Source organism: Acartia tonsa, chromosome 3 (genome assembly GCF_053477335.1).
Source record: "Acartia tonsa isolate MP-2025a chromosome 3, ASM5347733v1, whole genome shotgun sequence".
NCBI classification, from domain to species: Eukaryota; Metazoa; Arthropoda; class Copepoda; order Calanoida; family Acartiidae; genus Acartia; species Acartia tonsa.
This window is the reverse complement of record NC_137262.1, coordinates 44284471-44301622: the sequence shown is the minus strand read 5'-3', so window position 1 is coordinate 44301622 and position 17152 is coordinate 44284471. Positions and strand designations below refer to the sequence as shown.

The window sequence follows — 17152 nt, the reverse complement described above, 5'->3', positions numbered from 1 at the left end:
GCAAAAAGGCAGTCTGACTGCCATTGCTGTTTTCTTCAAACGACGGGAAGTTTAATTGTGAAATCTTTAACTAAAAAAAATTTGAAAATCGGACCATAAACACCTCCTTAAAAGGACTCTCCACAGAAAAATAAACTTTGGATTTTTGAAAATCTAACCTGAAATTATTATTCTCTGTTCAATTTTAGGCATTTTTTGTTTTTGTGGCATCGCGATCGAAGCCCTTTGAAAATTTTGACCGCCCTTAAGTGAATCCTCCCGCCATTCAATTTGTGCTGCTTTAGTGATTTTTAGCTTCTATGTTGCCGCATTCATCGCCCTTCTCCGCCGCTACTCCGCTATTCATTGCTGTATGTCGCGGTTCAATACATGCTCCCCTCTCCCTTGTTCAGAAATTAAGTGGAGGCTGGGGGATTTTGTGTATAGCGATGTAAGCGGTGTATAGCATTGTATAGCGGAGTAGTGGCGGAGAAGGGCGATGAATGCGGCAACTGCGATTTTATTGGGCGGAGGCGAACACAAAAAAGTGGCGGCAATATTGTCCAGCAGTTAGGAAGCATGAGTAGAGTGGAGGCAAAATTTATAAACCTTAGATTGTGTATGGTCTGTATATGACGTGGTTAATATATCCGCGGTGTCCGCGGAAACGCGGTTTTGTTTTTTAGCGGTCCATGGCGCACACCAACAAATTCTCGTTGTGTGTGTGTAGTTTTTTTGGAGTAAAGATACAGGTTGACATAGGAAAGGGAAGGCAGGAATGTAATAGGTGGGAGGGAAGGGGAGGGGGGCACCAGGTATTTGCAGACCTGTAAGATAGAAAATATACAGGGATTTGACAATGGAGATTAAATTGATTATCCCCCATGGTTAGAGACAAAATTATTCCCCATGGTTAGAAACAAAATTATTCCATCTATAGATTTAGATCATCAGTGCATGAAAAACTAAGTGGTAGTTTATACCAACCAATCATGATTTTTTAGTTTTTGAAAAATAGTGTTTGTAAAACTTAGGGTATTACAGTTGCTAGATACTAAATTACCCCATCTGTTTTTGGTATGAAACCAACCAATCAAATTTCAGGTAAAGTTTTGGGCCAATTAATAAGATAATGTGGCAATACAACTCCCTGAAAATATTATAGAAATTTTAGATGATGTAAAAAAAAACCAGATAAATAGGATGATTATATAACATAAAAATTGTTGCAAAAAAGTGGAAAATCAAAATTACCATTTCTGTAGATCAAAAATAGTGGTTGAAATAATCAAACACTCAACTTAAGGAATCAACCAATCAAAATTCATTGAAGTCCCAAAAGTAATTAATCCAACGAATAAGAAAACATTGCTGGGGATAGTGAAATAAACAGCCCATTGTCCCATCTCTCTCTGCATTTCTTATCTATCCCATGTAAACATTTTTCGTCAATTGTGCTATCCCTGTAGACAACTCTTCTATACCACCCAGGGAGGAGATAACATTGAACTGTAAATTAAAATTATACCCAGGGAGTGAGGAGACATTATTAGTCTTTACAGTTGTATATTACAATTGGTAATCTTGAAAACTTTGGGTTATTGAATTTTGATTGGTTCAAATTCAACCAATAATATTGATCCACATTAGGGGTAATTTTAATTATCATCATTGTGGATGTAAACGTTCATTATCTTATCCCTGAATTATATAAAAAGTTCCATTTTTGTTTGTTACAATATAAATTTCATTTCTTTATTGAAGTTACTAACTACCAGGGATCTAAAGGGATAGGTAAGATAATAGCCGATAAATTTATGTTCATCCATTTGATTCTACACAAAATTACCCGTTTGTAGATTACAGTTAGTGGTTGATGGACACTAGGTATACTTAATGAACTATCCTTTCAAAGTTTAATTAAATTTCTCAAAGTCTAAAGTTGTTCTGCTAACAAATAAGAAAACGTTATCAAACTTTGGGTATTAGTGTAATAGACAACCCAATGTCCCCTCTCTCGTTATCAAAGTCCAATTGATCAATAATTTTGATTTATTTCTTTTGTCATAATTAGGAAATTTATTGTCCATTTTCTTATTACTGCTAAAAATTTAAAATACTAAATTAAAGTAAAACAGAATCATAGAATCCAAGAAAGTTGAGTACTGAGTACTGAAACCCTACCACACCCCAATATTTTGATTCAATTTGAGAATGCTGGGATGGAGGTAGCTTATTCTTTGTTTGTTTATTATTTTAATATTTATATTTTTTATCGTTCATTGTCTTATCCCTTGTGATTCCTTAATCAAAGTATTTGAAGGAATTCTCTAATATCATGGAAAAATGCATGCCGATAATATATCAGCCTTTAACATCTTATTGTAATTTTAAGGAAATTTAAGGGGGAGGAGGGGGTATTTTTTTCTATATGGGACTTATGGGAAGCTACACTGTAAAGGAGAACCATATAAGTTCAGCGGTTAGCAAGGCAGTACAGAGAAACAGACATATAATGATTCCTCTTACTAGGGTTATAAAATAAATATTTTTCCAGTATGGCTTCGACACCGATTAAGATCAGAAGGATAAGATTAGGTTCTCATCCAATCATGTATAGCATCATATTCCAGATAATTTTCCACGGGGCTAGCAAATCTAGTATTTATCTAATAATTTTTCATTTAAATCCACGGAAAGCTGTCAATGAATAGCTATTCCAGTATTAAAGTAATTTCTGCGGTTTCACAAATAACAAAACGAAGCATAAAGGGGAGGGGGTTAATGCAACAACTTCGTAATCAATGAGTAAATTGCACTTAGAATTCGAATTTTGATCTGAAATTTTGCATGAGTAATCCTTGGTAGGTCTATTTTCCCTAAATTGAACAAAAATTTAGAAAAGTAACAACTTGGTTTAATTCATGGTAAATTGTAGATGCCGCATCTAAGTTCCAAATAAATTGAACATGTAAACGCTACTTTTAAAGAAAAGCTTCCCTCCCAATTAAATTAAGTAAGTCATAATTATGTATATGAATAATTTGATAAACACGCTGACCTTGACAGACACACTTCCTTTGATTGGAGCAGAGCTTGCCCTCTGACTTTCAAGGCGAAAGTCATAGCTATCACAGCTCAGAATTAGGCAACCTTTATGCACTATTTGGCCTGTTTCTTATCAATATACACATATATATGGACCATGTAGGCACACCTATTGTAATATATCAATGTTGTATGTTTATATCCAACCATATACCTATTGTTAATTATCTATTTAACTATTTCTGTATATAAGTTATACCTAAGCCTTTTTCTCAGATAACTTTCTTATCCAAAGTATCATGAACAATTTTACGCTCACGCTAACTTACAAACACAGTCTAGAGACAGACAACACTCTAAATCCAAGTATTTAGTTTTCTTTATAGCTTGCAAACACTTTAAAACTCAGTTATCATTTAACTCGCAAACCAACTGGTTCTTCCTCTTCTCTCCTGGCTTAAGAAGGTAAATGGCTTAGTTTATTTAGCATGCATTGTTTAGTTTGAATTTAGGTTCCTTTGTACTTGGCATGTATTGTGCATATGACTTATGTTAGAGGCCTAACTATATGCACAATCATGACTTGGACTTAGGCACTTCTCATCCTACACTACTTACACTTACTATAAGTATTATGTAACATTAATATCTGACTGATCTATATGTAAATACAATTAACTTAATTAAACTGTTTTCTTTCCTTTTTATACTTTACTATACTTATCTTATATTGATTTAACATCAAAAACCAACCTTTACTCTTAGGTTAAAGCACTGTAATACCATGCTTGGGTATTTATGAATCGCCACAGATTCAATAAATTCGTATTATAATTGTGGGAGTAAAAGGACAAAGCATTCTGTACTGACACTGATGTTGAGAATACTTATGGGTATTTTATTTAAATTCTATTTTTAAGCAGTACTCATGAGAGAGCATTTCCCACATTCAAACCCATGGACAAGCGCCCCATTCACACTATCAAAATAATAGTGTATCGCTGCGATATGACTTAAGATCTTGTACATTCAGTCAAAGGGCCGGTTGGAACGCCGCCAGCCGTACATCCGCTGAACTGCCTGTGGATGAGCTACAAAAAAGTGGTAATACATGTGGCTGAGCCACAAACACACAGATCATTCCCTTTTTATGTCAAATCATCTAGGATTAAGCTAGAAAGGTGTTTAAGGTGTCTATAGAAAGCTCTTTGCATGCCCTAACAAAAACTGTACAGGATATTGGTTCTATCTCCAATATTTAAAATACATCTTCAAGATTTTGTACTTTTTAAAATTCCTGTTGCATAAAATGTGTTGTAATATTAGAGACCCCATATCATTTCGAGTTTATTGTCAGGCAATAATTCTGCATCTTCAGACACCTTAACCACCCTTGTAGGTCAATCCTAGCCAATTTGAGACAAGAAAAAATGTATTGAGAACTGCTACAAAAACTGGCAGGATTTTTAAAATTAAAGATTTTAGGGAAAAAAATCACTTTTGTCAAAAAATTCCAATACCTGCGAATCAGAAATTACCTCTAATTTATGAATAAAGCTTAAAAAAACATAATGATATGATAAAAAGTATGATTTAAAAAAAAAAGTTTGGATGAAAAAAAGGATCTTCTTTAGACTGATTTTTAACCAAATTCTAGTTGCGAGATCCTAATGGAACCAAGACAGGCATCATCATCATTGCCATATCATTCATTAGCGATCAAAATAAAAAGTTTTTTGGAAGTATGTTTTTTTGGGTAGAAATAAAAAATTGACCAGAATAACCCCACGCTACCCTAGTTGATTCTTACATAATTAATGATAAATTTATCCTGAAAATAAGAAAAAAAACAGCTAAAAGGCTGAGCTGCCAGCTGCCAGCCATTAGCCATTACTTTTTCAACTTTTTGTTCAATTTAGGAAAAATAGACCTACCAAGGATTACTCATGCAAATTTTCAGATCAAAATTTCAATTCTAAGTGCAATTTACACATTGATTACGAGATGGTTGCATTAATCCCCCTTCCCCTTTTTACAAATTTTGTATTAGCCAACAAGTCTGGAAATAATCTAATAATATATTTATTTTTTTAAGCAAAGCCATTCTATAATTAGGGTCAGTCAGTCCGTCAGTAAGTCCGTCCGTCAGTCCATAACGGTTAGCTCTTTTCGTTAACTTAGGCATGTTAGTTGTCCTATCAATTTCAAACTCTGCATGGTGATTCCTGTAGTAGTTAGGTACAATTTAGAAAGCGTAACAACTCTATCGTTACCAGAAAGTCCGTACGTCCATTTTAAACATGTTGATATAACTTTTTTAACAACAAGTTTTTATATGATAAAATCATTCGATTGATCTGATTTATCGAATACTGATTTCTAGGACAACAAAGCATCTCTATACTTAAGTCCTAAAAATGTAAGTATTACAGACAATTTTCCACGAATATCAAATTAATATCATAAAAATAATACCCGTATTGTTAGGACGGACCTTTTAATATCCACGGAAAGCTGTCTATAATACGACGCGGTAAATAACTATTTTTGTATAATAAAGATGGTTGCGTCTAAAGTAGCGAAAAACTGTTTATTTTATGACTATTAGCCAACTATGTTTTTTTTAAGCGAAGCTTTTCTATAATTAGGGTCGGTCCGTCCGTCCGTCTGGCATGTTAGAATTGTCCTATCGATTTGCATGATGAATCCTGTAGTAGTTAGGTACGATAGTTAGTAGTATATAGTTATGTAGCAACTCTATATTCGTTAGATTGTCCGTACGTCCATTTTAAACAAGTTGAATTTTAACTTTTTTTAACAACAAGTTTTTATATGATAGAATCATTCGATTGATCAAATTTTTGGAATACTGATTCCTTGGACAACAAAGTACATTGTTATAAGCAAAGCATCTCTATACTCAATTCCTAAAAATGTATGTTATCCTGTATTAGCGTAGTTTTTCAACAAATTTGTTTAAATTTTGTTTATAATTTTATACATTTATATTCTGATTATTCAGTTATGGCACTCTACAAGTGTTAATGTTCGTTTGTCCTACCGTTTCAGAGCTTCGCTTTTATGGATGTTGTCATCCTTGTTGTTTTATTGTCATTGAAAACGGGACTGAGAAATTTTTCAACCAACAATTAATCTTTGGAAGGAGTAATCTTATTTAATATCATTAGGGATGTAATACATTTTTCGTCCATTATCTTATCCCATTAGATCCCTGTTCAAACTCTTCAATTTATTTCTACAAAAATATTAGTATTGTTTACAAGTTTAATCATTGTTGGATATTATTTAATTATTAAAAAAGACATGTTAGAATAGTCCTATCGATTTTGCCTGGTGATTCCTCTAACAGTTGGGTATCATTTAGAAAGCAGAGAAACTCGATAATCATTACTAGAAAGTCTGTACGTCCATTTAAAATCTGCTGATTTTTTAACATTTTGACATTTTTTTATATAGTATGATTATCCTATTCATCTGGTTTTTGGAATAATGACAACAAGGCACAGTATTATAAGCGAGGTGTCTCTATAATCAAATCCTATAAATGAAAGAATGTCCCTACTGTTTCCTAAATTTACGCAGTTTTGCATCAAATTTATGTACAATTGTGTTTAGACTTAGAAATCAATGTCCTGCTGTTTAAGTTCTAACACTCTACAAGTGTTATTGCTCTTTTGACCTTCCATCCTTTTGCTTTTTGATCTTCACTTTTATGGATGTTGTCATCCTTGATATGATGAGTAGATTTAATAGCATTGTAAACTTCTATCCTTATATAAAAGTAGCAGGTTGTTTGTCTGTGCAATGTGTAATAAAGTATCTTACTAATAACTGAACCAATATGGTTACCCTTTGCAGTGAAGCTTCTTACAGGTTCTAGGCCTTTTCTCTACTTCTCCAAGCTACGTTGTCTTATTTTTTCATTTGTAGCATGAATTGTAATGAGGGGAGAGAATATTGCGTATGAGAATGAATAGGGACGGCGAGTTAAATCTCTGGAATGGAGAAAATGTTCTTTAGCGGCGAACATATATTGAGTGGAGGTAAAGTGTAGAATATATTGTTATAGCGGTAGTACAAATAGGCGGCGGACAAAATTTTCAAAGGGCTTCGATCGCGATGCCACAAAAACAAAAAATGCCTAAAATTGAACAGAGAATAATAGTTTCAGGTTAGATTTTCAAAAATCCAAAGTTGTTTTTTCTGTGGAGAGTCCTTTTAATGATTGGAATGTTGTCAAAAAATTTCAGCTTTTTTTCTTTTATAGGAGCTGAGTAAATTTCAGTTCCCCCATAGCGTTGCAGACGTACTGACTGACGGACAGACAAAGTGAATTATAAAGTAGCTTCCCTACTAAAAAGTAACAGGGTGTGTGTCTGTCTGTAGTAATAAATTTCGCTGTAAAGGTCTCATAAATGCAAAATAAAGTTTCTTATTATAACTTTTTTGTGGGAAGGCACCTCCACCCTCTTGAGATAAATAAGCAATAGAAAAAATCCCCCATTCAAATTTTTGTTGTTACTTTATTTTTCTACTTTTAAGACAAGCCGCACAATTTTTGGAAGGATTTTTGGCACACCCTTGAAATGAATCTCGATTCCTGACATGGTAGTTAAAAATAATATCAACTATAAAAAGTTACGGCAATTGCAGAAAAAGAAGCAGCTTATAGTGCTAATAAATAATGACGTCATACATTACAAATGACTAATAATAGGCCAGTATGCATTTTCTATTTTTCAGCACAATGTATTGTATACTGGCCTATTAGTGGTCATTTATATTGTATGTAATTTTTATTAGGCACTATAAGTCGCAGAAAAAGCCATTTTGTTTGTTTCTTTAGCAACGTTACATATATATCCATACATTTCATATACATATGTATATAGTATACCTTAATTCCGACCATAATGGGCCTTTACTGGGTAAATCCAAGTCACACGCAACTTCTAAAATTGTCACGCCCAGTGAAAAAACGTCACATCCCTAAAACATAGAAAACTTGTAATTCAGACTCAAGAAAAGCATTTGATAGTATCTAAAAGTACAACTGACGTATTGTAATTTTAAATTTTTAATAGAAGTCATCTTTCCTTGAAATGCTTGGGAAATGCTGGGCCTAATTTGTTCTACTTTTCAGGAGAGCCAAAGCTTCTTAAACTTTAATTTTTTGAGGTGGTTTTAGGCTATCTTACTGACCCTCGCCCCCAGTCCAACGCCCTTCCGTGGTGGCTAAAGTTAAAAATAGCCACCATGTCAAGAAAGAACTTTTTGCAATTTTTAAAAAAGAAATAGATAATCAAAAATATAATGGATTTTACCTTTGAAATATTACCAGTAAGAACTTCAGGGGCTAAATATTTAGAATCTCCTTCCTGATATCCAGTCTTAGCTTGAGTTATTAGATCCACTATCAGACCAAAGTCACCAAGCTTACAACGACCATCAAAACCTTATTAAACAAAGGTGCTTAATAGATCTATTGAACGTTACTAATAGAACTTAGAAATGCTACGTTCAAAATAAAAAGCTAACAAAAGAAAATAATGAACCAATTTTATTCACTTTACTTTAAAGTTTTACCTACATAATAAAGCGACATAGAAAATTAATTTTTCCTTACAATGATTATTACTATAATTGATATTGTCTAAGTTTAAATGAGGTTAATTCTAGCTATTAAAGATATATTAATATAATTTATCATTATACAATTTTTTGTACACCTAACTAGAAAGTTGAAGAAGTGTGTTGAGACATTGGAGAACATGCGGTATATTATCCCCCACCCCCTTCCAAAAATGTTAAATTACGAGACAAACGCAAAAACTACTAACCGAACCAACACATTGACTTGTATTTTACATACGCTGATAAAAACTTACCAAAAAATATGTTATCAGGTTTGATATCCATGTGAACAAGATCATGATTATGCAAATGCTGTACAGCCTGTCACAATAAATAAATAAATTAAAACTCAATAAATGAAAACAAGTATAAAATTCATAATAGTTAGGAAATGTTTAGATAACTCCTACAGATGGTACTCTAATCCCTTATGAGTGCAATTCCAACGAAACACTTATTATTTTTGTAAAAGTATAATGCCCAGTTCACAAACATCTTTCAGAGGTCGAACGATTCATTCTGTAGGTCAACCTAAACAAGTACAACTAACAAATGCCTTTATAAAATCGGTCAACCTAAAGCTTCTTTAGGTAGACCTAAAATTTCCAGAGGTCGACCTATGTCTTTTGTGAACTAGGCTTAAGCACATTTTTATAAATAAACAATTAGGTATGTCATTCTCTAAAGGGACATTCATGGGACTTTTTTTATTTTGGGGGGGGGGGGTAAACCCATATTTTGAATGTGAACTAAACTTTTGTTACCTGTGGCACCCCCTAATTGGGAATAAAATCAAAATAACTAAAACTTCGGAGGGATTACGTTACCCAACCTGGGCGTCTCTGAGTCTTACTGTATACGTTTTCTACAACAATTCAGCGAAAGAATGTGAAATAAAGTATTTGCTAAATCATATTATTTTGAGTCTTGAAATATTCCTGTAATAAATCCACTAGATATCCCCAGACCAATCCTTCAGCTATCTCATTATTCTTTTCACAATAATCCTAAAACAATAAATGTATTAGCATAGATATGTAATCCATATAACTACTAGTGTTGGGGACCTTTTTTGTCTGCTAGCAAATTGCTTTCTGCTCTTTTGTATGATCTAGCATTGTTAATTTGTTAAAAGACCAACACCTACAAAAGACCAACACATATATATTGTTATATAAACATCAAATTTATTAATAAAGTAAAACATAATCAATTAAATAATGATGTAAAATAGTAAAATAGAACGATATCTTTCTACACTTCTGTTGTCCATCTGATCCTTCAGATCTTATTGACCAACTCAATTATGACTCTAAGGTTTGTATAAACAAATTATTTTTATATCTTAAATCGAATAAGTAAATACCTATGCGACTAGACAGTCAAGAAAGTATAACAAAAATAAAGATGTTTGCTTTTTGGCTAGTTTAATACATAATAATACATGGTTTTATTAATACTTGGATCTTACACCAGATTATCATGTATTCTAATAAAGTGGAACTCGTAGCTAGACGAAATGACGGAGCACTCCATCTACCCCCTTTACCCCATCCCCTCAGCTCCTACTGTATAAACAAACTAACCAATAAGTGATGATAATGTTGGCAACCTAAATTGAAATTTTCCCCTGTCATAATATCCACATATATTCTATATCCATTTACAGTACATAGTTATTTTACAGTTGCAACCTTTTTAGACACAGTTAAAGAGGAATATTATCCAATAATAAAATTATAATTTGAAATAATTTGGATCAATTACTATAATTTGTCAATTTTAGAAGGTAAAAAGGATCATTAATGAAGTTTCAAAGAATTACCTATAATAGTGTAGGTAATGATAGTTGTTTTCAAAGAAGGGCTAAATATTTTCTATCAAAATTATAAAAAGCTTATTGTACTTTATTTTCTTTTACATCATAATGCAACAAAAGGGCTGATAAATCAATAATCCCTTAGCAATTTGCAATTTTATATTGGAAAATTTACTTTAACAAGGCCATATATGAATAATTCATATAATCAGTTAAATTAAAGCTAGCAAACCATGAATAGTCTTCAATTTGTAAGAGGTTTGTTTCAGGTAATGTTAAGAATTATAAACTAAATGAAACATATTCAAATACAACATTTTGAATTGAATGATTGGGGCATTTCTGTTTTTTTTCTTCTCACAAACGTATGTGTTCAAAAACTATAAAACAGGAGTAGAACACTAAAGGGGTAGTTTCACGAAATGCATTTGAACCTAATTTAGTGAACCGCATATTTTTTGCTAGTTAATGGGTTTAACTATATTTATATGGCATATATTTGAAAGAATTTCAATTTTCTACCTTGTAGTTTTGAAAATATCAAGACTTTAAAATCGTCTTTTTTGTAATATATGCAATTAAAAAGACGATTTTCAAGTCTTCAATTTGTAAGAGGTTTGTTTCAGGTAATGATAAGAATTATAAACTAAATGAAACATATTCGGACCGACCCTAATTATAGAAAAGCAATGATTTTTTGGTAAGATTGAGACATGTTTCAAATAAAAACAAACAAGTGCTAAGAGCAAAGATATTAAAATAAGAGGGGGGGGGGCGGTGGGCGCAATGACACCTGAAGTTAAACAGTGAGCAAAATGGTCTAAATATTGAGCTAGAATTTGGAAACTTGGTACATAAATAGATACTACATCTAAATCAAACAAAAAATCCGATTTTTAGGTTAAGTATGAAAACCCTGCGGAAATGGTATTTTTAGACCTTTTTGGTCTATTTTGATGTAGAAACTTAATCCTATTTCATTTTCATAAGTTTTTCCCTGAAATCACTGTCTATTATTAAGGACATTATTTAAGATGATTCAGCAAGTTGGGGACCAAAACTCAAAAACCTATATTTTACAACACAAAATTTTGAAAAAACGCACTTAACCACTGCGAGCCATCCATCTAGCCTGCTGGGGTCGGTCCCCGACTTGCTGAATCATCTTAAATAATGTCCTAACGAGTAAACGCAGTGTATCGAAGGAAAAACAATAAAAGGTAAGTTTCTACATCAAAATAGACCAAAAAGGCCTAAAAATCCCATTTCCGCAGGGTTTTTATTACATAACCTGACCTAAAAATATTTTTTTGCCATTTAGATGTAGTACCTATAGGACTAGGCTTATGTACCAAGTTACAAGAATCTAGCTTAATATTTAGACCATTATGCTCACTGTTATAGTTCGATATGTACCAAGTTTAAGAATGTACCTCAATATTTAGACCATTTTGCTCACTGTTTAAGTTCTATGTCATTTTGCCCCCCCCCCCCCCTTAAAAAAAAATATATTTATCTTAAATGATTCAAAATTGTCTAATTTGGTGAGAAAAAGCAAAAAGTTTTAGTTTTAGAACTCATACATTTAAGAAAGAAAGTAGAAATGCCCCCCTGCTCGACAATTCTTAAAATAAAAAAACAATACTTTTCCTAATTTGCAGGTTTTGGCCTTTATGGTGTTCGTTTTTCAAATGCAACAATCGGTGAGGAAATATTTTGCTGGCCCAATTTTTCTCCAAAAATCAACTACAACACTGGACGAAATACAGCCTCCAGTAGTGTATGTATGTCAAAAGGATCAGTTCAAATACAATGTTTCACATGAATTTGGGTATTTCAACTTCCATAAATTTGCTAGTGGAAGTCCAATGAACAGCAGTGTCATAACCTGGAAAGGTAAATATGGAAACATGACAACTCAGGAGTTATTGAAAAAATTTCTCATAACAAACTACACAAACTTGAAGAATAAAAACAACCAATCAGAACTTCTCCTTTTTCCACATGGGTTCTGTCAAAAAGTGGAAATCAAAAGTCCTTCAGATAAAATTACCCTGCAATCTACAGAGCCAGTATACATTCTTCTAGTTGATCCATCCGTAGTCAATAGCATAAGAACTGGTGAAACTGAACAGAACCGAGTCTCCCTGGAAAAGACCCAGACTGGTTATGAGGCTAAATATTACATGGCAAGCTACAGTATCCACGATGCAAGAATAAGAGATGGGAAAAGGTGCAAAGTTTACACCAAGGATAACAGCTATGGAATGTGTCTAGAAGATGCTCTTAAGGGTGAATTGGTTGCCACCTATGGATGCATACCTCCCTGGTTCCAAGCGAAAATTAGCGACAAGAATTTGATTTGCAACCAGGAATGACAATCATAGAAGTTTATCTCGCATAATAAATAAGCTACCATTTTAATTTAGAAGATTCGAAAATTTTAATTTTAAAAAGTTTATTAACCATTACCTACAGAATACAAACTTTTGGTTAAATAATACTAAATCTTGTTTTTAAAAATGTTTTAAGGTTTGTCATCTTTTAATAAAAAAGGACATTGCTATGGAGAGTTTAGATGCCAAGACCTTTGAAGCTACATCAAACACCATTCTGGTAAATAATTTTAGATTCCACGTTTTATGATTTGATATTAGGGTTGGCAATCCGGAATCCGGATCCGGGATCCGGAATACGGAATCCGCCCAATTTTTGGGCCAATTTTGGAATCCGAATCCGGAATCCGTTTTTTAATAGGTAGCGGATTCCGGATTCTAAATTGGTAGGCTAAAATTAGCGTCTTGAGTTTTTTCTTTCAACTTCCCCTTTTTGAAGTCAAAGATTGTCATCATTATATATAATATCTTTCAAAATCTGGTTCAATTCTCGGAAGTGAATTATAGAAAAAAACCAAAAACATTAATTTTTAGGACATATGTAGCACTTAAATTCTTTAATTTTTAATAAAAGCCTTTTAAAATATTGCTAGAATCCGGAATCCGAATCCGGAATCCGCCAAAAATAAGAATCCGGAATCCGCCACTTTTTTTGACGGATTCTTTTAAGAATCCGGAATCCGAATCCGGCCCAAAAATTCGACGGATTGCCATCACTATTTGATATACTGTCAAATCATAGATCCTGTTAAATTAGACCCTTCCCGTCATTTTTCCTTGCACTCTGATTTAACTAAATTAACAAGTTTTATACATAAGTAAGGTCTAATATGTATAATCAAATTTAGGTATATTGTTTTTTTTACATGAAATATTAATAATTTTTAAAAATACTTTTAGGAAATAATGCGCAATAGAAAAGTTTCCTATGAAGCCAAATGTCTACCCCCATGCCTAAAAATGAAAATCAACATAGAAAAGTCAGTTGAACGTTCCAACATACCTAAAAATTCAATATTTGACCTGACTGGGAATGATATAGTTGAAGTGAATACAGAATCTTATGCTTATGATATCTTTAATCTGGTGGTTGACCTGGGTAGCGCCCTGGGGCTCTGGCTGGGGCTGTCTGCACTCAGCATTATGGATTTTGTTGTTTTTCATTTGAAAAATGATTAATACTTCAAATACTTTGTTAAAATGATTTCTAGTTTGGTTTTAGGCAAGTTTATTTTTTTTTTTAAATATCATGATTTCACTGAAATAAAACAACCTTTTACTCAAGAAAAATTATCTTTTTTTATTACCATCTATATAGCCCAGGCCCAAATCTTGAAAGCGTTGAAAAGTATTATCAAGCGCCTTGTGTATTAGGTAACATCCGCCAAACAACCAACTCTATCATAACACAACGTTTTTCTTAAGTTTCATTAAAGCATAATTGTTGCTTATTTAGGCAAATAAATTCCCTATGCCCTTGATATGTCTTCATATAAAAGCTGTAGAATGTACAGTACATACCACTTTTAACGTCTCAAGTATGATGCAATGTGAACAAGAACCATACTTCGTAAAGCAAACTATGGACTGTGTCTTGATTTAAGACAAAACATTAATAACAACAGCAAGACTTGCAGAGTAGCTAGCTACACAACTTTATAAAATAATGGAAAACTTACCCCTAAATTGCCGTCACATAGTTCAAATTGTTGGTAGAGCCTGCCATCCTCCTCCCAACTCTCATAGAATTTTACAAGGTTTGGGTGCAGCGGTAAAAATTGATGTTTTCTCACCTACAAAATTAAAGATATTCAAGTAGAATGTAGTTCAGCTGTCTTAAATTTTCCTTCCAATGTAACTTCAATAAATAACTATTATTATATCCCATACTTACATAACATGATAAAAATTAATCTTCGAATGGGGATATTTTTGTCCTTATTTTGTGTAGGTAATTTTTTTTTCACTTTTTGTTTAATACAGGGTGTTTTTTTTAATAAGTTAAAAGTATTGCTTAATTTAACCCACTTGCCATTGATAGAAATTAATAAGGGGGGGGGGGGGGGGCGTAATGACATTTATTCGTAATCCGTGAGCAAAATGGAATTAAAATTTAGCTAGACCCTTCAAACTTGGTATATAAGCCTAGTCTTATAGGTATTACATCTAAATGATAAAAAAATCAAAATTTTTTATTTTAAGGTTAAGTTAGGTAAGAAAAACCCTGCGGAAATGGGGTTTTTAGGCTTTTTTTGGTCTATTTTGATGTGGAAACTTACCTTAAATTGTTTTTTCTCAGGGTTTTAACTTAAATACACTGTACCTATTCATATGGACTTTATTTAAGCTGATTCAGTAAGTCGGGGACCGACCCCAGGGGGCTAGGTGGGTGGCCCGCAGGGGTTAAGTGCATTTTTCCCAATACATATGTTGTGATACATCTAATTATAGGTTTTTTAGGTCAAGGAATTCAAATTCAGAGCTAATATAAGCATTAGATTAATCTAAAGCTAGCCCCATCGGGCTAGGTTGGTAGCCCGCAGGGGTTAAGTTAATTTTTTCTAATATATATCTTGTTATATATCAAAATATAGGTTTTTTAGGTCAAGAAACTCAAATTCTGAGCAAAAATTAACATTAGACTAACCTGAAGCTAACTCCCCCCCGGGCTAGGTTGGTTTTCTGCAGGGCTTAAGAGCATTTACCTAACCTAACCCAGAAACTTACTTATATTTTTACATGTTTTTTCTTGAATAAACTTTGTCTATTAATGAGGACTTTATTTAAGATAATCCAGCAAGTCGGGAACCGACCCCAGCGGGCTAGGTTGGTGGCCCGCAGGGATTAAGGGCATTTTTCCCAATATATATGTTGGGATACATCTAATTATAAGTTTTTTAGGTCAGTTAAATCAAATTTAGAACTAAAATTAGCATAAGGCTAATCTGAAGCTAGCCCCAGCGGGCTAGGTCGGTGGCCTGCAGGGGTTAAATACATTATTTTCCAATTTACATCTTGTTATATATCAAAATATAGGTTTTTATGGTCAAGAAACTCAAATTCAGAGCTAAAATTAGCATAAGTCTTACCTGAAGCTAACCCCCGCGGGCTAGGTAGATCTTCTGCAGGGCTCAAGTGCATTTTACCTAACTTAACCTAGAAACTTATTTATTTTTTGTTTTTTTCCTTGAATGTACTGTGTCTATGAATGAGGACATTATTTTAGATGATCCAGCAAGTTGTGGACCTCCTTGGGTCAGCCTCCTGTATGAAGAATCTTTTAAATGATGGCTATAGGACTGAACACTGTGTATCTAAGTAAAACCTAGCCCGCCTGGGTCAGTCCCCGACTTGATCATCTTAAATAATGTTCTCATTAACAGTTTATTCAATTAAAAAATCTTCAAAAAAGTAAGATTCTAGGTTAGGTTTGGTAAAATGCATTTAAGCCTTGCAGGCAACCCACCTAGCCCGCAGGGGCTAGCTTCAGATTAGTCTGATTCTATTATTAGCTCTAAATTTGAATTTGAATGTTCTCATAAATAGACACAGTTTATTCCAGAAAAAAAAACCTAAAAAACAAGTAAGGTTCCAGGTCAGGTTAGGTAAAATGCACTTAAGACTTGCAGGAAACCCACCTAGCCCGCTGGGGCTAGCTTCAGATTAGTCTGATCCTTTTATTAGCTGTAAATTTGAGTTTCTTGAACTAAAAAACTTATGAGTTGATGTATGATAACACATACTTTTTCTAAAAAAGGCATTTAACCCCTACGGGCCACCCACCTAGCCCGCTGGGGTCGGTCTTCGACTTGCTGGATCATCTGAAATAATGTCCAGTGTATTTAAGTTAAAACCCTAAGAAAAAACAATTTAAGGTAAGTTTCCACATCAAAATAGACCAAAAAAAGCCTAAAAACCCCATTTCCCATTATTCGAGAAAAAAAACCTAAAAAAAAATATTGAATGTAAGTTTCTAGGTTAGGTTAGGTAAAATGCACTTTAGCCCTGTGGGCAACCCAACTTGCCCGCTGGGGTTAGCTTCAGATTATTCTAATGCTTATTTTAGCTCTGAATTTGAGTTCTTGACCTTAAAAACCTATATTTTGATATATCCCAAGATGTATTTTGGAAAATAATGCAATTAACCCCTTCAGACACAGTTTATTCAAGAAAAAAAAACTGTAAAAAAATAAGCAAGTTTCTAGGTTAGGTTAGGTAAATGCTCTTAAGCCCTGCAGAAAACCAACCTAGCCAT

At 33.2% G+C, this 17152-nt stretch overlaps 1 protein-coding gene across 9 annotated transcripts in view; it reads right to left on the bottom strand.

Annotated features, from left to right (window-relative positions):
* Myt1 (protein kinase, membrane associated tyrosine/threonine 1) overlaps nt 1-17152 on the bottom strand; it is a 29419-nt gene that overhangs the window by 6940 nt on the left and 5327 nt on the right. For all 9 annotated transcript variants that reach the window (XR_013877723.1, XR_013877721.1, XR_013877722.1 and 6 more), the window contains exons 7-11: nt 14577-14690; nt 9625-9689; nt 8937-9007; nt 8373-8503; nt 7946-8037 (exon numbers count right to left, since the gene is read on the bottom strand). Coding sequence is in view for 2 of the 9 variants with exons in the window: in XM_080154149.1 (XP_080010275.1) it covers nt 7946-8037; nt 8373-8503; nt 8937-9007; nt 9625-9689; nt 14577-14690 (473 nt within the window). In the remaining 7 variants the exon portion in view is untranslated. The remainder of the gene's footprint in view (nt 1-7945; nt 8038-8372; nt 8504-8936; nt 9008-9624; nt 9690-14576; nt 14691-17152) is intronic.